The following is a 23,688-nucleotide window of genomic DNA, read 5'->3' as shown; positions in this document are numbered from 1 at the left end:
GCAGGAAGTACAGCCGTATGACTGTAGACAGATGTTCACCCACCTGGTAGGGGTCACTGTTGAGGTCAAAGTACTCCAGGAAGCCGGTAAAGAACTCGCAGAACAGTGTGTTGTGGGTCTCGTTGATGGTTCTCAGGCACCAGTAGGTGTTGTTGTTGGAGCTGGTGCATGCGCAGAATCCACCCACTAAACAGTTATCAAGATTCATTGGAAATGTAGTCAATTCAAGTGAAACTGACAAATAGCTTTCAAATAATTTATTTACACATTTGCTCAGGCATGTTCCCTCCAATGACTGCATAGGAGCCACATAATGGTATTCACATTATTGTAACACTGACTCAACCCCATCCAACTACCATTATTCTGAACAATGTGTTCTGAGTTGTTTTTCTTGATTAAACAAAGGCAAGGAAGACTCAGGAGCATATTGTCCAAAAATACCAATAGAGGGAATTTTTTTATACAAGTCCCTGGGCAATATTTTTTCGCTACCAATTTTATAAATTTAAACAAAAAGAAATTATAACATTACACATTACAAATCTTGTTTTTTCAGCTCCTTTACACCTACATGATGCACACTGTAGTAAAGCCTCTCAAAACACAACACACATGTAAGCCCTGTCTCTGTGCGTAACGGAATGTTTTCCCTCTGATGTGTAACAGACAGCCAATAACAAGCATTATTAGATCTTGATCATGCTGCAAGCCTATTGGCTCACTGACACTGATGAGATTTACTTTGTAGGGATTAAAATTTGGTATTGAATGATAAGGCATTTTGCTACTATGGAGGAAATTTGGTTGGTGCCTTAAAGAATTGAAGTTCAGTACCCATCCCTACTAAGGAGCTTCCTGTATAAAACTGTATTGCATTGTGAGGAGCCTGAAGTGAATATACATACATGTCCAGAGGGGAGCAGTCTGCCAGTGGTCATTGTTATGTGCGAAGCAAGTGAGGCCGGGCAGGCTGCAGTCGTCTCCCTTCCTCTGTCTCTTCTTCTCCTTTCTTTCCTTCTTCCTTCTGCGGATCTCGTTGTACAACTGGACATTCCCGTCAATTTCCTGCACTGACTCCCTGTGGGTAGAAACGTGAGAGAATTACCAAACAGTGTTGATGCAAAGATGACATCAGCCCCTACCCTCTCTAATGCCAGTAACCACAGTGGTGGAGGATCTGAAGGGGACTTCCAGAACGCATCGCTGATGCCAGGATTTGACAGTCTGTTTAGTTTCATGTTTAAGCTCTTACTAGGTCCAATTTTCTCTGGGATGACATTCTAGCCACTGTCCCCTCTTCCTCCAAGCCTGAACGCAGAACAGGCAATGCGAAACAACAGCTGCTTTGTATTGGCATAATCTGTTCCCAATGTTTCCCGGTACAAGTTGATCACTGTGTTTGAGGGATCGACTGATTTCCTCTCAGTTGAGTCATCTTTCCATGCGACTCACTTCCAGACACACACACATAAAATAGATTGCCGGTCATGCATCTGCTTTGTCATTTAAACTCCATTCAGGAACCAAACACTTTTTTAGACAAACATCAATACATCACAGTCCACTTCCAAAACACACACATGCTGGGCTGGTCATCCAGGATCTAGTAAGTCAGCTTTATGATTAAACCTGACATGCAGTGACAATGCAGATATAATTAGCTACAATGTACTGTTTAACAGTATCATATACAAAATGATGATCAGTTACAAGGCATGGTCACTACTAATTATAAAGCAGATGGGTGACACTAAATGGGGCAAACTCATTAATGGGAAAGAGAAACTCACTTAAACGGATGGAGTTGATCATTCCTGCTCTTCACTCTCTGTGCCTTGTTTCTGTCTCCTGTGCTAAAATAGCTGGTTTTATAAACAGAGAAAGAGACTAAGGAGCAGGCAGAAAACTGTTCTTTAAGTGTGGACTTCAACAGGGTTTTGCATCAGGCCTCAAACAAGTGATGGATAACTTGCATTTTGTGTGAACATAAAATGAGAAATGTATTTTTGAGGTGAAATTTAAATGACCTACCTCTTTCCACAGTCGCACTCGTCTGGTCGTGTCCTTTTCAGGTGGCCTCTTACTTCCCGGAGGTTCTTGATTTTGTCTTGAAGAGCTTCTATCTGGAATTAAGTTTATAACAAATATCAATTATCTTTTGATCATTAAATTCACGGACAAAATTAGTAACCTGGCGAAGATGTGCATTTGTGTGCCAGGCTTTGTATACTCACCTCCTGGTCCACATAGCTCTTATGGTCTTTCCAGGCTCTGGAGGACTGGTAGATTTCTCTTTCACAATGGACACTGTCATTCATCAAGATATAACACCTGAAACAGATGCAGAAAAACCTGTCATCCACTGCCCTTTTGACGTACAGTATATATCACATGAAGTCTTTGCTGAGATACTTGAGAGAGGCTGCCTTCTTACTTGTGGGTAACTTTCACAGAGTTCGGGTACCCCACAGCATTGGTATCATCCGCCAGCATTTCCTCTGAACCGTCATCTGAGCCCAAATGAAACTCTGGGTCCTCTGGGGTGTAGTGGCGCTTTGAAATGACACGGCGGCGGACAGCTGACTGATCATCTGCTTGAAGGTCTATTTCATATATCTGACCTTCAAACTCCACAGACAGGGACCTGGCCGGTCGGGTGTGGACAAAACGTGGCCGAAAACCTATCAAATAATATTAAAAACTTGAGTGAAGCAATGCTTTGATGCTCCCATTTACTACTTTAGCACTCTTGAATGTTCAAGTTTCTAAGCAACACTAGAGGGCATCAAACTATTCAAAACCACAATCCCAACAGGGCTCACACACGAGGCAGCATCCCAGAGAATAAATTGCATGACTTGTTGCAGGATGTTTGCTTTTTTCATGTATGTGTTAGGGTTAGACCATAAATAATCAGTAACAGGGAAAGCCTTCGCAGACTTCCTTTCCTCCAAATGGTATTGAGAGACATCAATACAATGTTACAGGTAAAGAAAAAACTGGTACAGATGTTAAGCATGTCAGATTCACGTAGACTCACGCTGTCCTGATGAGCCGGATAACTGTCGCTGGGAACGACGGTCTGTTCTGGAGGGTCTGAGGAGAGTGTCCCCGCAGTCGCAGCCCCTCTCTCTGTTGTCATAACTGCTGCTGGGCCTCAGGCTGCGGGCCCTCTTCCTGGAGCCTTCTTTCGAACCACCTTTACACTTCTGTATCCTCCACTTCCCTGTGATCTCCTCCACACAATGCCATTTCTGACCACAGCAGAAATAAACAAAGAGAATCAATATTCCCTCATGAATTCTTTCAAGTTTTCTCTCCGCTAACTTTACTTTGATGTGTAGATTTTAAATGATCAAGTGTCCTCGATCTGTATGCCTACTGACATTTTTAACTGTACTGTTTTGATTTTAGAAACTTCTTGAGAAACATGCTTTTAACAAATATATCTGACAAATGTCAGCCTGTGGGAAAGAAGGGAATCCAAAAGCAGCAGGAAAGATAAACCAAAACGAAACCCCTACCACTCTCACGCTGGGTATGTCTGTGCCAAGTGCGTCACTGGCGTGATTGTGTAAATACATATCCATGCACTTGCTTACAGCTGCTGTGTCTTTCTCGACATTTATTCCCACTTGGAAAAGAAAGCTGAGGCTAATTGCTGTGAGTAGTGCCGCTGGTTAGGTCTTGTATAAATAGAAGAGACACATCTGCAGAGCGCAGTGCTGATGATCAGTGGTGAGTGTGGGAACAAGGGTCCATACAAAGGGCCATAAAGCAGCTCAGGTTTCTTCTGGAAGGCTCATATAGTGACGAAGAGCTTACGGGCCAAACAAAAGCCGTTATATCAGCATTAGACAAGATGTGGGGGGAGAAGGGGAGAGAGGTGTATTGTCACTCAGGGATGAAAACAACCTCCGTCTTCTCTCTCACCCTCCCTCCTGTGAGTGCTTTTCAGGCAAAACAGTACCATTGGAGCAGCAGGACAGCAGAGATGGATGAGAAACGGAGGAGGAGGATCGGGAGTGGTTAGTTAGGAGCAGACATGGATGACCTTGCAAGCTGAAACATGAGCGTTACGGGGAAGACCTAAAGTACTGCAAGCCACTCACACTGTTATGTACCACCAAAAACATACAGTAACAGAGATTTCCCAATGTCTCTGGTAAGTAAATCCGGTGTACCCACAACAAACCCATATAGTTATCAAATGATCAATTCCAAAGGACCGCAACAGCTCTGTGACAAAAACACAACAGACGCTTTGCTCTTAGAAATATCTTGTCTGTCTGAACCAAGATCATGTGGTCATATTCAAAAGGCAGTCACATTTAGACTTTTCAAAAACAAAACTTCTCTCATTCCAACATAAATCAGGTTCAACGCTGAGGTTAAATGTCCTTGTTGAAAAGCCCTTTAACCCCTAACTATTTCAATACAATGCTTCAGTTTGAGCCAAGGTTTTGTTTCTATGACAGGGAGGTGAGGTGGCATTTAAAGGCATAAAATAAACTGTAAAATACAAATGAAGAGGAGCTGGAAATAGATTAGATAGAAATGAAGAGGAGCGGTGAAAGACTTGCCTGCTGTGTGTGAGAGTACGGTTTCCCCTGTAATTTTGTAAGACACACACCACTGGCTTTCAGGCTGCTCACTGGGAGGTCATATTAAATCATGCCAGACGGGCCACTTATGACCAAACTTTATCCTTCATGCTATGCAGCCACATATGATGATGTACACTGTAAATGATTACAGCTATAAGAAGACACGTCGACACATTTTTGTGCACATTACAGGTGCACACACATACTGTACCCACAATCTCACATGCAGTTGCACAACACACACTGCTGAGTTTACTTAGAATTGCTCCGTTGCTGTTTTTAATAACTGATTGTTACACACACTCATTTATGTGACCATAAACTGGACCTGGATTGCATTAGTGAGCCCCTCAGAAACTCTGCCTGTCATTTAACGCTACCTGAAACTTGTAACAATTTGTATTGTTCTGGTCTGTGTGCTCCAAGGCCACATACTGTACCACTTGGCTGTTTGGTCTGCCAAAAAGTTAATGGGCACAGATGAAAGGGAAGTATCAACAAATTAATGCACCACAAAACAGTGCAAAAGGGTCCAATTATGAACCAACTGATGCACTGTAAATGGCTATTTCACTTTTGGCTCTGTGGAAAAACTCACCAGGCAACATAGAAGTCACTTTAAGAGTGGTAGTCATTACTGTTAGAAAAGAACTGCAGAAACGTTCCATAATGGATATCAGTGGAACTCGTTTCTGGTCACAAAGGTTTGCAGAAATAATTGTGTTACCTGTCCAGGCTGCTCGCAGGGACTCTGGAATTCGGCCTGCTGGCACGTCTCTTTGACCTTCTTGTACTTGGGAAGGCTGTTGGTGTGCTGAGTGTTCACCGAGTCTTCCTTCTTCCTCAGGATTTTTCTGCACAACACAACAAGTGAATAGAATTAAGGGGGAAATCGTCACTAACTAACAGACTTATTCAGGGACTCAATGTACTATTAAATTATTAGCTTTTTCCTGGATTTCAGTGGGACGAAAGTTTTCACGGTTTCCTGTTTTTTTACTTTCTGTCACGGTCAGTCGTGTGTGCTTCTAATAGTCATGGCCAGTAAATGGATAAGTTATGTAGCAATTGTGTGTGCCAGAGGGTCTGGGCATGGAGCTTAGCTCAGCCTCAAAGTGCTCAGCTCCAGGCCAAGCTGTTTGACCATGGCATCATGTTTAACTGCCCTGCCACTTTCTCCTCTGCCACTACCACAAGACCTGACTGGGTCTGCTAAGGCCATGCTAACAGCTAACAGTTGTTGTTGGTGTCACTCCCTGATGGCTGCATACATAGATTATAAAATTATCAGACAATGTAGTCAGCCCCAGCTGTCAGTAAGCATTTCACAAGCTCAGAGGAACAGTCCTGTAAGGTCATGTGAGGATATTAGATTATAAAGCAATTCACATGAGAAGTGAGAGAACTGTACAAAAAAACATTAGCTACTGTGTATGTGTGTTGCTACCACATCTGTACCTGAGTGACAGAGTGAAAGGTCTATGGAGGCTAATCTCAGCGTTTAGAAATAGGCACACATGCCGACAGCCTTTATGAACAGCGTGGATTAATGGAGGAATAGATTTAAAGAGTTAAAGCCCCTACATGTCAAAGGTTACACTCTTTTCATTTCATACACAGCAGTTCATAGGCCAGCTATTTCTTCTGTCACACAAACATACGCCAGCGGGAGACTGATCTGTATGCACGGCAGCACAACTAACGAGTACTTCTTTTGTACTCTTGGATGCGTCACTGCAGATGTTGGCAAATGAGCAAATTAGTGGATGGGAAGGCCAAGCCAGTGATGTGGGAAAAAGATAGGGATTTTGAGGAAATGATAGTGGGGAAAAACAGCAGCTGTATAAGAGAACATGACATACTGTAGTATACAGTATCATTACACATGCTGCCAGCACAATCTGGTCACAACCAGTGTTACTGCTCTCTCCCCCATCGTTTTCCAACCACTGTCTTTCCTTTCTTATTTATTAAATTTGAATTTTTTTTTTTACTGGGTACCTGTATCATGCGACAAGCTTGATGTGATTTTTCCTTTCCAAGTTGTTAGGTTTCTGTCAGTGTACCCCCGGCATTACCACAGCTTAACATAAAAGCGGGCTGTCAGAGTGGAGGTATCGTTTTCTGCAACATATATCTGGCAGCAGAGCTGAGGTTGAATAAAAGACTGTCAGGGTTTCTAAGAGCATGTGCTGTTTGCGATGGCATGCACTACAAAGAAAACAGTCTTGGGGAAACAGTGGAGTGTTGGCTGTAGTGTGGCTGCTGCATTCCACACTGGGGGAGCTGGTGACATGTCCTGTGAGTGGATTGAGTGTGAGCCATTAAGCCATTCCTCAGGTAATATCAGCCTGAAACTGGCTAGCCTTTGTTTATTTTGCGTGTGTCTAGCTATCTTCCGTCTGTCTCCGCCAGTGCACGAACTGCAGGCTAAGTCAAGTTTAGGGCCCAGATTATGTGCTCGATATATGCAAGGCCCTTTCAGAAGACAAAGACTGCTTGTTTTTTTTGTAAATGATCAGATGACCTGGATACACATGCCTCATCGCCTTTTGCGTGAACTGTCATAATTTGCCATCCGCTGATAGCTTTACCAAACGGCTTTGAATATTTCAACCTCTTCCACCAACATTGCCTTCCAAGCCGACTGTGGTCAGGAAATGTCTGTCAGATAACAAATAACTGGAAAAGTGGCTATGTTCCTGAGTAGGGAACTCTGTTGAGCCTTGCACATTTCGGGTTCATTGAAATGTTGTCAGGTTTGTGTGACACCCAATGCTGTGCAATGACATGGATGTGCCTGTGGTGTGGAAGGGAATAAAGAACCCCAGTTTACCCTCGCTCCACCAGGAATGTGTCCCTCCAGACTTTGGGTTTCCGGTTGGGTTTGAATCTGGGAAAACAAAATGCACAAAGTTTATAGAATTCATATGGCCTATGCACTCACCATCAGCTAGAGTATGTCAGGCATGCAGCTAGAGTCAATCATAGAAAGCTCAAGGCCTTGTGTGTTCAAGGGAATCGTGTAAATGTTCTTTAAGCATTACATTGATTGTCTCCGATCTATCTGTTGTATTTCTATCCATCTATCTGCTCTGGGAATGTTTTTGACTTTTGTCTTTAATAGTGCAGATATACTAACAATTGCTGTTTTTACAGCATATTAAAAGGACAATGATTTTTTATTTATATTGGATACTTGTGGGTTTGCTGGGGAAACAAATGATTCAAATTGCAAACAAATTCAACTTCATAAGAATAACCTCAGTGAATCTCAGCCAAAGTCCTGCAGCCAAGGAAAACCCACCAAATCGCCCCGGACCCACTTTATGTTCAGCTGGAGCAAAAGCAATTATTTTGGCTATGGAAATTTGCATTTGCTCAATAATGGCAAACAAATAGGACTTTTGCAGATTTCACACACTGTGCAATTACTGAGCTTAACATCTATTACAGCATAGCATGATGGATCCATACAGACCTATTGCCAGTCCGTTCCTGCTCTAGCAGCTTAAGGATGGACTTTCCATCCATGTCCGGAGGGGTATCCAGCCCAGCAATGTGGAGAATGGTGGGAGCTAGGTCAATGTTCAACACCAGATGAGGGTTTCTAAACAAGGACATGCACATAAAGTTTACTTAATTTCTGAAATACATACAGTGAAATTAAATAACAAAACCAAAAAGGCTGAACAAACAATTACAAAACTTCACACACAGAGAAATATACATCAAAATATACACCGTACAGTTCATTTAAAATGTAGCAACAACGTGATGTGTAAGCTAGAAAACTCTGATAATAGTTATTGGTATTGCTTGGACTTACACTGCCCCTGGCTCTATGTTGGGTCCTCTCAGGAAGAATGGCACACGGATGTCAAAGTCATAAGGCATGGACTTGCCCTTGACTAATCCAAACTGACCAATATGGTAGCCATGGTCTGCTGTGTAGATGACGTACGTGTTGTCCAGCTCGCCAGTTTCTTCGAGCATTTCAAACACCTAAGTAGTAAAAATGAGCAATGATAATAAAATAGAAAATACAGAGGAATATATATATCAAAATAACTAAAAGTCCATTAATAATTACATTTACCTTCTGCACAGAGTCATCCACAGACATTAGCGTCTGCAGTCTCTTCCGATGGAGGAAGTTTGTGAACTCCATGTGGATGGGTCTCATGGGGCCTGTGTACTGCATGATCCAGTGTTTGTCCATATTTGGGGCATAGTTGTAGCTGGGGGTGCTAGTAGGAGTCCACAAAAGAGAGAGAGAGAGAAGAAGGGCATGTGAAAAAAACGTCCTTTATTTAGAATCGATAGAACATTCTGTACATGTATACTGATAAAGTTGCATAAAAGTAAGAACATCTCATCAGAGCACGTAACAGCTATGAAGACCACATTTAACCTGCCAAAAAAACACTTGTCTGCTACTTTTCACAAAGCACTACTCAGTAACAGCTGCTGCAGTTGTCCAGTGCGTTTGACACGCATCAATCGTGGCTCTGTTTGTTGAGGGAAATGTCTTAATACTATGAAGCCAGCACCTTAGCTGTTTTTCCACACCTCTCTACGACCATCTCTCCCCTCACACAAAGACGAGAGTCTCCCAGCTCCACTGTGCTCTTGGCACAGACAAGTCATTTGAGGGTTGGCACATGCTTAAGAAAATAATAGGCCCCAAAGTCAAGTTTGCAACAACTTCTGGACCAAAAACTCAATAAGTCATGGTCATTTGAAGTAGGGAATAACACGAGTGGATGAAGAGCAAGAGGGAGGGAGAAGAAGTCTTGTTTGTGGAGTTATAGCTGAGAGAAACTGTTCACCTGTCTGTGGTATTAGCTTTACAGCTAATTAAAGAGAGAGATAAACAGTAGACTAAGAAGTTGACTGTGTGTGCAAATTTTCTGCATGATATAAATAATATACTGAAAGCTGTATGTCATTGGTACCAGATTTTATAGTCATTTTTGTATGTCTGTAGTGTTGGCATATAATGTGACGATAAATATTTTCCCTTCTACTTTAAGTAATTAACTCCTAAAGCAAACTATAAACGAACAGGTTCCACCCCTGAATAAGCAGCTGCTGGACAAAGTATCAAGACTTAGATACTTAATGAAGACCTGCTGGGAGCTGCTTTGCTCTGATTGAGTGAGCTGCCTTCTGCCCTCGTCTCCTCAGGCCTGCTTTGTGAGGAGGGTGAACTCTTCACCCACCTAGCCAGGCGGTCTAATAAGCCCCACAAAGGGACCTGTCTCTGGGCAATGGGCCACCAAGGTATGGGGCCCTGGGCACAAGGAAACCAGGAATGCAGAGGTCAATGAAACGAAATCAGTCCATAGGAGAGGTCACACCTGCCACCTGTCACATATAGGTTGGTGTTTTGTGGTATTAGCCCTGGATTACAGCAACCCAAGGCCTGCTGCGGTTCACCTCCGAATGCCTTCTGACCTTACAAAACTTAACAGACACATTCGCATTAGGATTAGTGACATTCCCTAAAACAACTTGTTGAGCTACGATCAGAATAACTTCCATTCATTCCCTGCTACAGAGAAACGTGCCAATGAGTAACTGCACCACATCTATACTGTTCAAAATAAGTCAAGAGCTTGGCTTACATCTAAGAGACAGGGTAAAAACACTTTCAGTGAGGAATGTTAATGGAATTAACATCAAACTCTCCCCTGCTATTGTTGCTGTCAAAAGTACAGGCGCTCTTTTGATTTATGAGGCGGCTCCTCCTCTTCCCAAATCTATGTATTACGGATTAGAGGTACACGGCATCTGCTGCAGATATAAAAAGTGGCAGACCAGACAAGTTTCATGTCATATCTTTCCATTAGTGGATGACCTTACTAGGGACTTAGCGGCTCTTGTAGAGAATTACCAAAGCTCATTGAACCGATTCAAACTCAAACTAAAACAGTGTCAGAACAAAATCATATATATAAAGGAATTTGCTCCACATCATCTGCCAGTGGAAAAAGGGGTTTTCCATATCTGTTATGGAAGTATGTAGTCAAGAAACAAACATTTTCTGCACACACAATCACTGGGGCAACCCCTTTAGTCACCCGCGGGCCCCAGTTCCATCCCCTTGACCCAGACGCTTGAGCTAAAAATAAATTAATAATGTCACAAAGGGTATTCCAAAGCACACAATGCATTCCTCCCACCCCAAAGAGCTGCAGGTAGAAAATACTGATGGATATGGACAGGATCAGGAAGTCCTTTGCAAATTTCACAGGAGGGGAGGCAGGGGTGGGAAGAGTGGCAAGGAATGAGTAAACGAGAAAAGACACAGGAGAGATAAATAGAGAGACACACAGAAAACAGAGACATACAGATAGAGCAATAGAGGGGTAGTGCAAACAGACAGACGGGAATGTTAAGTGGGATAGAAAGTGAGAGCAAGGAAGTGGAAAACATTGAAAGTGCTGGGAAACAAAGAAAAAAAGGAAAATTGAACAGAAATGGCAGCCTTGAAACTTACATCTACCTTTTCTAAAACCCCATCCCTCCCCACCCAGTGGAGTAGTGCATCCTGGAAGCATGTTGGAGGGCCCACCAAGAGATGGCAGGGCATGTTGCCATGGAAAGACCCAGAGTATTGCAACACTACCTCAACTCAGTAATGAGAGTTGTTGGAGGCCAGTGAGGGCTTGGCATAAGCACTGTGCTTCTTAAAAAAGCCATCTCCGATCTTCTTCATATGTGCCCCAGCTATTCTTGGATGATAAATCATTTTGATTTCACGCTTGCCAAGTCATTGGCCGTAGCAGCTTCTAAGCAACCTGTCATCACTGGGGATTGAGGGGCGTGAGTACGGTAATAATGTTATGTACCACAAATCATAAAAACTCAAATTGGAAGTCAACAAGAAAAATTCCATAAAGCAGCAGATGAAAACTGACGGAATGTTTGTGTACATAATCTGTAAATATGGGCCCTGAAGATTAATTTCTCATTATTTCACAGGATTAAACTTTGGAACTTTGATGAGTGTGCGTTTTAGCCTGTGGTACTGTGAGTCTGAATATAACTTACATGTGCTGCGAAGCATTTGGGAAGTGCTCAGCGTACTGTGGAGCTGAGTCTTCTGGGCCATGAGGAGCAGCGTGACTGATGACCATCATCACAGGGCGGTGAGGGTACATGCGCTTGGACATGCGGAAAAAGTTGATGCTGTCGTTGGTTATCAGATCTGTGAAATAGTCCTGGAAAATGAATAAACAGGAATCATTATGTGCTGCAGGGCTAAAATCCCATTCAAAGAAGGCTAAAAAAGGAAAGGTAGAATCGAAGGAAAAATGCAAAACAACAACCTTTGACAAAAATTAATTTGCAGTCCAATCAGCATTACATGTTGCTTTCCCCTCATTTTCAAATAAATGGACAGGACCAGTGGGAAAATGAACTGGGGCCACTGAGTACACTACACAGCTGACAACATGCCTGTGTGTGTAAATCTGAGCGTGCACTTGAGTCTGTGTGTATGTGTATACAGTATATGGGCTGTTGCCTCATCAGCAAATCTGCACTATTGAATGTGACACCACTTGATGGTGAGAGGAGCCTGGCGCTCTCAAATGGTATGTTGTTATGACAGTTCCCACCCTCTTCAGGCTATCCATTCTCTTTCTCACTTAGCTTGCTCCTCTCCTATTTAGCTTCATTTTATTTTTATCCCCTTTTTCTTTACATGAGTTTTCTTTTCTCGTCACCGATTCACTCTGGGAGATAATGGAACACACAAATCAGACACAATACCCTCAACAGATATAACCCTCAGGCATTACTTGGGAAATGAGCTGGTGTGAGTGATGACTTGTATACAGGAGATAGTAAAGACACAGAGGCCCTAAGACTCCCAGTGCTGTGTTTTTCAAATTTAAGTAAAATGGGCAAAGAGAGGACAGCTGAATGAATGAAACTGTAACCTACTGTAAAGAGATTAGACTCCCAAAGACCTACTGACATTTTATCAAAACCTTTATTCCAGGAATGGTGGAGTTTGTCTGTTTAAATGTACAGTAGGTCACACCCTGAACTAAAATCACAATAGCATTTGCCAAGTTTCCAACAGATTAACCATTCTACCTGCAGTTTTGGCTTGCTGCAGTTGTTGTCTGGCATACCACATGTGGAAGGGAGTGCCAGGTTCAGAATGAAAGGGTAAAGGGTGATTTTCCTGAAATGTCAGAAGTGGGTTTGGCTGATTCATCCGGTCCCTATTAATAGGCTTTATAGCTAGGCCAGCTTTAACAGCCTGGCAGCTACACATGCCCATGGAGGCTGGTGATTGTGTGCACATGGCGAGGCATTGCCATACTTGTTTCCTATGTGTTGCCAGCTCTCCAAATCCTGAGCCACTGCTGCTAAGGGCTCTGGCAGGTCGAAAGGAAGCAACAGTGTCATGGTTAATGCCTGGCCAACAGCTCTAAAATGATCTGGGAGGTGAAGAGTATCACTTTCCCCACAACTGTTTGGAGATGATTAGTACCAAGAGTAGGGCTGGGACGGTTACCGCATTATAGCGGTTACGTGACGCCTACCGCGGGTCTGAGAACGTCACCGTCATCACTGCAAAAAAAACATTGGCCTGCACATGTGTGCATGTTGATTCTAATGACATTAGAATTAATGACATTAGAATCATGACTCTAATTGATTCATTAATTCCAATGACATGGGTTGTATCTGATGACATTGTGTCTTACATGGATTCAAGGTTTTCTAAACAAAACTTATCAAAATATGGAGAAAAAAAAGGTGCTCGTCCTTTCAGCTTTGCACATGAGCATGAGGAAGTCCATTGAGCTGAGGTGGACGTGGACACATTAACGTTAACACAGCTTCCTTCTGCTTGTGGCTTAATCCCTTCAAAATAGCACGGTTGAATGTCAGCCTGCATGCTTATATTGGTTATATTAGTGAGAGCAAGTAGATAGCGGACTGCCGAGTCGCCCTCTCTGCTCTTTGTCTTCTGTCACCATTAAGATGTTTTTTCTCTCACATTGAGCTGATACAGAAACACTGTCATGGGTTAAGCCAATGTTTTCCAGGGGTAAAGCAATTCAATTTACCAGCAGCATTGACAACTGATAAAGCCACTGTGCCTTGAGAAGCTCAAGCTTGTTGTTTTATTGTTCACCTTTAACTCACATTACATAACTCACATCTTTGCTATCTCTTTTTCCTCTGGCTTTTCCTCACAATGGCACTCATACTCTACTCTCCGTTACCACTCGCTCTCACTGCGCGACCACACGGGCACTAACGTCACTCATTAGGCCCCTAACATGCACTACTCTTGTAATGGTGTTTTTTGTGTTTGTGTGTGTGGGTGTGTGTGTGTGTGGTGTGTGTGTGTGTTGTGTGTGTGTGTGTGGTGTGTGTGTGTGTGTGTGTGTGTGTGTGAAACCATGTAAGTTTTAAAATAACTTACATGGTTTTAACTGTCAATGTAGCAGAACTTTGGCTTTGAGTTTTGTTCATGAAGAGTCAGTTAATTATAAGCTGCTTGATCTCTGATCAGAGTTTCTGTTAGAAGTGATGACACCAATATATCACATTTGGCTTGCAACGATGGCTGCTTTATGCCTTTATGACCGTTGTCTTGCATCATGGAATTTGAGGGAAAAAAAGTGTATGGATCACATTCTCCAAATAAACTCATCCTCCTACAGATGGAAAAATAAAATGGGACCTAATTGAATGAAATCACTGGGCAAGGGCCTCGTCTAATTACAATGACTTTGTGTGCCAGCTGCACTCTGAGGAATACAATGACATTCTCACCCTGTGTGCATCTCAAAGAGGAGTTGTGGTTGTCTTGGTAGTAGCAGGTTAATGGTTGACGACAGTAAACAGCACATAGTGTGTCCATTTGGTTTTAAACCACAATCTGCTGACCAAGCCCATGTCATGTAAACACCTTGGCCTCAGCTTGTGGGTAACTTTACACCTCAGTCCAAGTTGGCAGAGAAATATCAATACTAACATTTGTTTGCCCATCTTTTGGGCTGGCTATCTTGAAATTTGACTCGTATCCAAACTATAAACCCACCTCAGGGATTCCTCATGTACCCAGGACTACGCTGCCTGGGATGATATTGGCATGGAGCTGCGAAAACAAACTGACAGCTCTTACAAAAACATTTGGGGAAGATTGATGACCGATACCATCCATCGCTACAAAAAGACAGTGTAACCACAGTGTTCATCTCCGGAGTCTGACAGTTTTTCATTGTGGTGTTATAGCAGAAAATCATTCTGCAAAACCTTCATAGTGATACAAAAAGTAGAGAGAATACAGAGAGAGAGACAAAAACAAATGCAGGGTGGTATTTATCACAGGCTTGTCATATATACGGTTCAGTTTTACAGTGTCTAAATGTTGAGGTAAGGTGCATCATAATAAATGGATGCTACAGAAGTGGTGACTCCACCTCAAGTCATTCCCTTTAATTCTCGAATGAGAATTCCTGTCAGTCTACATCACAACACTGTGATAAATGAAGTGCTTTGCTGTCTGTATTTATAAGTGGAGTGGAACCTGCTATTTGTCAGGTGAAGTATTTATTTTAGCTCATAAAAGGGAAAACAAATGAGTGATTGAGTTGATGTTCCATTTTAAGAAATGAACGCAACACATACCTTGGCATAATCGGCACCATGTTTCTCCTTGTAACCATTCCGACAGACAGTGTAATTATAGAAGCGGGAATTTTTGATCAATCCAACCCATTCGCGCCACCCAGGCGGTATGTAGCTGCCATTGTACTCATTGAGGTACTTGCCAAAGAAGCCTGCAAAAGAGAAGAAGAGGAAAGGGAAGGTTTCTTTTAATATGGATTCTTAGGCTATAAATGCATGTTAACTCTGCTTGTCTATGCCTGCAATTCTGCTTTGATTGTTTGACTTTATCTGTGTGTGTGTGTGTGTCTGTGTGTATGTGTGTATGTCTCCCATAACTTTTTGCTTGTCTCTTTTTCCCTGGCTTTACTGAACAGCATTCTCGGATAGGCTGGGCAGGGAGCCAGCGTGTCCAAGAGAAGGCTAATTGCATACTAACGCATCAGCTCTAAAACCGCAGGCCGTGCTGCAGCCCACAGGACCCCACTGAGCTGCCCAGTCTAACGCCTGCCCATCACTCACACAGACACTGTCTGATGGGATACGACAGCGACCTGGCACGCTCACCCTGTTTGCATTTCTCACAGCAGACAGCCAAGCAGAGCGGTGGAGTCTAGCTTACTGTAAAGATTAGCATTGACTAACACAAATATAGAGGTCCCAGGAGGACATTTGAGCTGGTGATAATTAACAGTGTATTGGCAAAAAGTGAGATGGTGCCCGATCAGAACTTAAGAAATGCTAATTCAAACAAACATCACCAGAACTGCATTTACTTCACTTCACATTGTTTATTTTTCCGCTCATGGAAACAGACACATTTAATAATCAAACCATAAATTATTTGCTATATCATATTACATATCAATATCGGAAAGGAGCTGGATGAAGACAAATATCTTATTTTACCAGCCCCTTTCTCAAATGATACAACAAACAAATGGACAGACTGTCGGTCAGTTAAGAATTTTTATTAGATTTAGAGGTCTTTGGTGGACCAACAGCTGTCCCTTAATGCAGATTATTGTATATAGATAGGAGACCAGATATGTGAATGTCTTAGTTAACCAACCTGTCCTGTAGCCAGTGTTGTTGAGGTAGACGGCGAATGAGCGTGGCTCGTGCTGAGCTTGCCAGGAAGGAGAGGAGCAGTTCTCATTATTGGTGTAGGTGTTGTGGTTGTGAACGTACTTGCCCGTCAACATGGAGGACCGTGACGGGCAGCACATCGGTGTGGAGACGAAGGCATTAGTGAAAGTTGTGCCTCCATCTTCCATGATCTTACGGGTTTTATTCATTACCTGAAGAGAACCTGGAGGACAAGGTATGGCGGTTAGTGCTGACTGAATGCTATAGCATCACTGATGTCTTCATTTTCTTATATGCGTTGTTAATACTATGAAAAAATACACATCATGACAACTACTTTTTTTCCAACAAAGAATATAGAAACACAGTTCAGTCTAATTTAATCACTTCACCTTTTCTCACTGAGTGGCAAATAATTATAATTCAGCAGTTAATATGCCAGATGGCCATTCTGCTCTGGCTTATGGCCTCTATTTAATATTTCATGTGTGTAGAGGAAGACCACATTAATCATGATGCAAATGCCAACAAAGACAAAAGGAATTAATTGAGACAGGGAAAAAAATAAAAATAAATCACAAGTAATGCAAAAGAGGACCCAAATAAAAAGTGAATATCGCCCAACAAACCCAGAAAGGCCAGAAAGTGTGACAACCTTACCTAACTCAACATCCTGGTCATCAGTTATGATGAGGATAATGTTGGGCCGGATGTTTCTGCGGTCTCTCTGGATGCGACCCCTCAGGCCCTGAGCCCTGGTGGTGGTGAAAGCCCAGCTGCCTGGAGCCCAGTCCAGAGACAACAAGGCCAACCAAGCCAGCCACTGCATCAGCATGGTGCCCGAGACGACAGGAGACGGGGTGGATAGACGGGAGGATTAACTGACAGATGAAGAGAATGGGACAGGGTCCAGCCAGGCCACTCACTCACACCCGTGCAGCTCTCGCAGCCGTGGTCGACTATAAAGAGACAGAAGGAGGAAAAACACATGGAGACATTACAAGGGACACAAGGAAAGAAGAAAAATATTTTTTTTTAAGTAGTAGAATAAAGAATTGCATTATAGGGACAGTCAGTGAAAAGCCTAGATTTACTCTTGGAACATTTAGGCATAATCGCTTTAGAGAAATTGTGTGCATCTGCTCATAAATCATACTCAAACACAACAGTTTATCCATAAACAGAGAAGCCAAAAAAGATAATTTCATGCTTCAGCCCTTGATGGTCCACCAAGGAAAACTTACCCATTAGTTCCAACAAAAGTTGCGTGCTGACTTTAACCCCATCAATACTCTCACTTGTAAACAAAAACCCTCAACATCAACTCTCCTGACCTTAACTGAAAAAAGAATTTGATCACAGCAACCCATGAAAACTTTTAAACAACAGAAGAGCAGGCGAAGATATAGAAACACAGAACTCACCTCAGAAAATCCCATAACTTTCATTTTGTTTGGCCCTTTCTCATATTATCCAAGAACATTTCTTGTGTTTTTCACTCTCTCCTTCTGTGTCAGAAAACACACTCACACACAGAAACTCTCTCTACTGGAGAGCTGTTGTTCGGCCAACTGTGCTGAGACCGCGCCATTGGCTGACTACACTCAAACACCCACATCCACTCTCTTGTGTCAGCCAATCACAGTCCACCTTCCACCTGTCACTCAAAAGTCCCCCCCCCGGTGAGTCAAGCGTGACAGAGGGTCGGTGGGGAGGAGGGGACCACACTAGGGGGGAGGGGGTTAGGGGGCACGGGAGGCGGAGAGAGGGTTCTGCTACATTAACCCCAGTGCCACTGTCGCCAATCACAGATTACCACTGAGTCATCATAGCACTTTGCAACCTCTTGCTCACTTACAATGTCATGGTTGGTCAGAAAAAGTGCATATCCTTTTCCTAAATGGCAGGGACCATTGGAAAATGAATAATAATTCCGAGCCTGAGCTATCCCCAAATTCAGAGGATGGAATATTATATATATATATATATATATATAAAAATGCCAAAAAGAGAAATTGGGACAAAAATGTAAAGATTTAAATATAGTTGTTTTAGAAACAATAATACAGATCTAAAAATGGCTTGTGGCTGTGAGATGAACCATGGTGCTGTAACAATAAGTTGCCTGTGAAAAAGCGCCTTATGGACAGCAATCCCACTGAGTGGCACCATAGTCTTTGCTATTCTGAGTTAATGGCCTGAAAACAATTGGCAGGCCTATGACACCTGAGCCTGGTCAAACCCCACTGGGTGACTCCGCCTTTACCCCTTTTCCCACAGAAGGGCCAGTCTCAATTGGCAAAGAGTAGAAACTATGACTTAAACTAAAAACCATTTATGGTGTCTGACTGATGATGGAAAGTCCTCTGGATATGTGTAACATTGTAAAGTGTGAAATACTACTTATTTTCTGTCATTAAAGCACAATGTTGATATGTGGCTTTATTTCTCTTTAGAAAAAGCCTACGTCCACAAACACTTGCTCTCTATGTGCCAAACAGATGGCCTTACATAAAATAGCACCATTACAAATTATATTGCTGAGTGATGTTTTTTCTTGCACTGCATTGTTTATCTATTTTCCCTCTACTCAGATGTGGCCTGTACTAAACAGAGCTTCAGATGGAGCTTTAAGAGCACTTTGGTCTGTCCTGCATTTCAGACAGGTAGTGTCCGGACCAGCCAGCTCAGTCATCGTGACAGCCTTGAGCAAACATTGGCGCCGTTTGGACAAACACCACACCAGCGCAGGGTGGCAGGGTGCACAGAACCACACAGTGAATTACACATACATACAACACAAACTACTGTACAGACGTATGGTGATACGCAGAAACTCATAAGCCACTCGCACACAAGGCTTTCTCCCCACAAACGCATTCTCCTGCTGTAAGGGTCCAAGTCCTCCTACGTAAATTGGTAAGCTTCCCAGAAACAATACACGCAGTCCGAATCTCAAGTCTGTGTAGCTGTAGGAAACCTGAAATCAACTGTAAACCAGTCAGCCAACTAGTGTAATGTTAGCACCCAGCACAAATTCAATTTTACATGCCAATGGTTCCCAGCAATAGCCTCTTCATGCGACTCAGAGAAGTGAGAATACAGACAAGAAGGTTCATTGTGGAATCTGATACAAACCTTGTGGTGCTGATGTAGTTAGCTATAGTGGTATCAATAGCTACACTGTCTTAAGCGACTGAGATGGCAGGGCTAATAAAATGCAACACATAGAAACCATTGGGATGTGGGCCGAAGTTACGCAGGCAAAACGACACTGCTGCTTCCAAAAACGAGAGCAGACATGCCCTTGTCCTTTGGGCTTCCGCACATCCAAACTCAATTTCACCTGATCTACTTTCCTCACAAGGTCATCTCAAGTTCACTTTTGACCAAAAAGATTTCTAGCAGCTGTGTATGCCAAATGTACCCTGGATTATTTGACAGCTGTGCATCTCAAAGTCACCACTAATCAAACAAAACACCACAATTATTTATTAATGTGGTAACCCCAGTAACTTGACTTTTTCGTGTTAATATGACGTATGGAACTTTAAGCTGCCACAGGAAATTACCAGCTAAGTGACAAGACAAGGGTTTATGAAATTAGCAGCTGTGGAGTGGAGCAGAGGTCGATTGATGGCAGTTGGCTGGCTGTAGGGCTGGACGATCAATCAAAAATGTATCAACATTAAAATTGTGAAGCTGTTGTGAACATATTTATCCCATGACAATAATTTCGAATAATTTTTATAAAACTAAAATGTGACTTTTTTCACATTTTCATTTCAAGCAATGTGTACTTTTATTTCAATTTTATACATTTTCAATACATAGCCATAATAGTTTCCGCTGTGTGTTTCCTTCAATTATTTTAAAATAACAAAAATAAGCACTTTTGAATTAGAAAACTACATCTCACCTTCAATATTTGAGCCTATTTACAGTACAAACTTGCCAATGAACTTTGAGCACACAAAAAAAGGAATCACAAAAAATGTAATTATCGTTCATTTATTGTTAGAGGTAAACTTTGCAATTAAATTGTGATTTTGATTTCAGGTCATATCGTGCAGCTCTAGCTGGCTGTATTAAGACCTATGGCAGTTTCCTGGTCACATGAAGGAAAGCTAGAAAGTAACTTTACAGACAATCAAAATTACAACTCAGATATTTAGCAGACATTTTTTCTTATACTAACATATGCACCAAAAATAGTTGTCCAGTAAGTACATTCAGAAATGGCACAGGCTGCAATTTCTGTCTCGGACAATTGTCTTTACTGCATTCAAGGGAGACAAATTAAGATTTGAAAGTTGTAAAGTAATTCAATTGTCCAGATTGGACAGTATAAATACAGCTTTAATCTCTGCTGGTTATCAGGATTAACTGCATAAACCAAATTAGATCAGAGTTCAAACACAGTCACTTTTGAGTGTTTTGTTTTGTACACACGCCTTAAAAAGTGTTATCCAAAGTTCTTGCCCTCAGGGATGAAAGGAACAAGGAAGGTACCTAATACAACCAGCTCTAAACATAGCTGCATGTATTCAAACCGAAAAGGCAGCTCATACACTGTTAACACAAGATACAATATGAGTAAATATGCTCAAATCTGAAAGTTATTATACAGTTGGCTTCCAAAACTCTCCTTTGTTATTGCTACTGCTTCTTACGTACTTGTCTCCAGCATCGGAGTTGAAATGGATATTGCCAATTTCATGAACCCCTTGAGAACCCTCTGTGAGAACAGTGATTGTCATTTTCACAAACCCTTCATTTTGAATGAGTCATTTATTTATATCATGTAGCCGCTAGATGATAGCATGATAGAGTGTGATATAAGTAGAACAGGCTTCTTCTATACGTCTGCAGAGCAGACAAGAGGTCTTTATTCCTGGACACAGTCAGAGGACTAGGGAGCACATTGTTTCTTCTTCCTCATTGTTTTGGAGGATTAGCACTAATGACCCTTTAAATTAGCCTTTACTTTACTCTTCATGGTTAAGCTGGGGGATATTGGGGAGAAACGTAAAATGCCCAGGGGATCAAAGGACTGGAACAAAAAGGCCACTCTAAAGTTTTTCAGACACACAGCTGCCAAATACATAAAAGATGTGCAATTTTCAGATTAATGGCCATCAACAGTAGGGACTTTTAGCTCACCTCAACACCCTACTAATCTTTACTTTCAGGACAGTTTTTTTCCTACATTAACTGCAGCAAACAGCTCGTTCACTTACTCTCCTTTGGCACAGGCAGCATTGCTCAGTGTTTTGGTATGGCTGCACAGACAGCTGTGCTTCGTGCACTGGGTAAAGCTGAACATAATAGAGTTGCTGCTTGTGTAACCATCCAGGGCAGTACTATTTGGCTGGTTGGCAGTAGTGCCCTCCAGTTAGAGGCCTCAAACCACACACCCTGCTGCACCCTGACCCTCATCTGACCCAAGTGGTAATATGGCTTTGATGGTGGCTTGTTTAACCTCACATCAGCAACCTGAGGCTACCCACACACAGGGGTGAAGAGGGGAAACTTTGAGGGAAGAAAAATTGAGTGGAGGGGGCTCAGTACAGAGGTATGAAGGCAACAAAAGTCTTATAAAAGCCTGGTTGTGATCGGCCTGTATATTCATTTCAGCAATGGCAAACAGGCTGCATCTGGCTTGGGTTCTGTTCAGTCAGCAGTGGCAGTCTATGTATTTATCAGCTGTCACTGAAAAACAGCAGACGAACTAAGAAGACACATTAGGGAATTCTTCCGCAAGAAACACACTGAATGACAGCAATAAATCCATGTGTCTGTTAAAGCTGCATGTTTGTCCACTAATGTGCGTTTTTTGTTCAAGGTAACATGGAGAGTTTTGAGGTGAGGGGGTTCACCTTCCTAAAACAAGATGCAAGTCAAACCCAAACCAGATGCCATGCCCCACAAAAGTAAATCAGTCATTCATAAAAGGGCCTAACTATTACGGACAATGGCCATTTCAAAGCACCTCAAATCCCCTTATTCCTGTCCATTCTCTCTCTCACTCCCTCTCTATTTGCCCAGTCCATCTGTAAGGCAGCCAAGTCACAGAGGAACAATGGCAAAGAGAGGGGAATTAAAGTCTGATGGCATAGTTTGAATTCTGTAGGCCGTTCTGGAACTATAGGCTCCATACAGTCACAACTTTGTGTAGGAACTCCATTTAAACGTCTACCGTGAGAGAACTTTGTAAAGTGGAAAATGAAAAAAGAGAGTAGAGATATCATACATTTTTAGTTGCAACCTGATCGGAGAGAAAAAGCAGAATAAATAAAGATGGAGAACAACAATGTAACATCTCTTGATGTTTGCTTAAGACCAGTGATTTTTCAGTGCAGACATTGCCCCCTCTCCATTTCAGAGGAGAAAAAAATAATTATTGTGAGGCCTTAGATTAAGGTTTGTCCAAATATTTCTGTAATCCGAGGGAATTCGGCTGGGCTAGTGCCATGAGGACTGACGAGGGCCTTTTACACTGAGGAGGGCCTGTGTCAGGCCTCGCTGTGCCCGGCAGGCCAAGGGCAGCACATTGTACCCACCAAGCCGCCCTTCAGCCACACTGAGCTGACTGAAGGAGAGCTCTGTCCTGGTGCACTCACTTGTGGGTATGCACTGGAAAAATGCTCAGACCTTGGTGTTTTCAGACTCTTAACTCCACTGATTTGTTTGACCAAACTGCCCAAATTGGTGTAGGATCTAAGACAAAATTCCAGTGAGAAAACCAAGTGCAAGGCAGTGAGGAGAGATTACTGGCTCCTTGTTCCAACATGTTAATGGATTCACAACTAATAACCTTGACAGGCACATTCAGAATCTTTGTTTCCTCCATGTTACAACTACAAAACTTGTTATAGTGATAAATTATTCCCATCCACTGGTATGCAGCGTGTTTGGGGTACGACGCAGGCCACTTTAATGAAGAAGAATGGCCTCAATTCAGTGAAATGTGAACCTGGAGCGAGTGCATTCACGGCTATTAGTTAAACCCCTCATGTTTCTCTCGGACCTGGTAAGAGACCCTTTGTAGTGCCAAAGCTGCCAGGCCACCCCATCAATATTATGGATGCATCTTTATGTATAATTAAATGAATCCTGGTCCAAAAGACTTCAAAGTGGGAATGGCTTGCAGGCCACCAGGTGGTCTGTTGGAAATCATGAAGGAGTTTTGAGAACCCTAAGAGGGAAATGATTAAAAAACACACAAGGTCATTTCAGAAATGGGGAAAGCTATGTATGTATATGTATAATCCATGTATATGTATTTGAGTGTGTGTGTGTGTGTGTGTGTGTGTGTGTGTGTGTGTGTGTGTGTGTG

At 42.5% G+C, this 23,688-nt stretch overlaps 1 protein-coding gene across 4 annotated transcripts in view; it reads right to left on the bottom strand.

Moving 5' to 3' along the window:
• sulf1 (sulfatase 1) overlaps positions 1-23,688 on the bottom strand; it is an 80,008-nt gene that overhangs the window by 6,161 nt on the left and 50,159 nt on the right. Inside the window, exons 1-17 of one of the 4 annotated variants that reach the window (XM_032503558.1) lie at positions 17,774-17,791; positions 17,010-17,308; positions 16,333-16,572; positions 15,282-15,433; positions 11,670-11,839; positions 8,710-8,860; positions 8,440-8,615; positions 8,092-8,220; positions 7,447-7,503; positions 5,338-5,464; positions 3,044-3,257; positions 2,438-2,684; positions 2,238-2,334; positions 2,034-2,126; positions 1,794-1,867; positions 909-1,081; positions 44-186 (exon numbers count right to left, since the gene is read on the bottom strand). In XM_032503558.1, coding sequence (XP_032359449.1) covers positions 44-186; positions 909-1,081; positions 1,794-1,867; positions 2,034-2,126; positions 2,238-2,334; positions 2,438-2,684; positions 3,044-3,257; positions 5,338-5,464; positions 7,447-7,503; positions 8,092-8,220; positions 8,440-8,615; positions 8,710-8,860; positions 11,670-11,839; positions 15,282-15,433; positions 16,333-16,572; positions 17,010-17,184 — 2,418 coding nt within the window. In that variant the 5' untranslated portion in view covers positions 17,185-17,308; positions 17,774-17,791. Of the gene's footprint in view, positions 1-43; positions 187-908; positions 1,086-1,793; positions 1,868-2,033; positions 2,127-2,237; positions 2,335-2,437; positions 2,685-3,043; positions 3,258-5,337; positions 5,465-7,446; positions 7,504-8,091; positions 8,221-8,439; positions 8,616-8,709; positions 8,861-11,669; positions 11,840-15,281; positions 15,434-16,332; positions 16,573-17,009; positions 17,309-17,773; positions 17,792-23,688 lie in introns of those variants that run through there. The other 3 variants (XM_032503557.1, XM_032503560.1, XM_032503559.1) reach the window with 3 other exon arrangements.

The sequence above is a fragment of the Etheostoma spectabile genome, chromosome 22, assembly GCF_008692095.1.
Source record: "Etheostoma spectabile isolate EspeVRDwgs_2016 chromosome 22, UIUC_Espe_1.0, whole genome shotgun sequence".
NCBI lineage: Eukaryota > Metazoa > Chordata > Actinopteri > Perciformes > Percidae > Etheostoma > Etheostoma spectabile.
The sequence above is the reverse complement of the archived record's forward strand: the minus strand, read 5'-3'. Positions and strand labels throughout refer to the sequence as shown.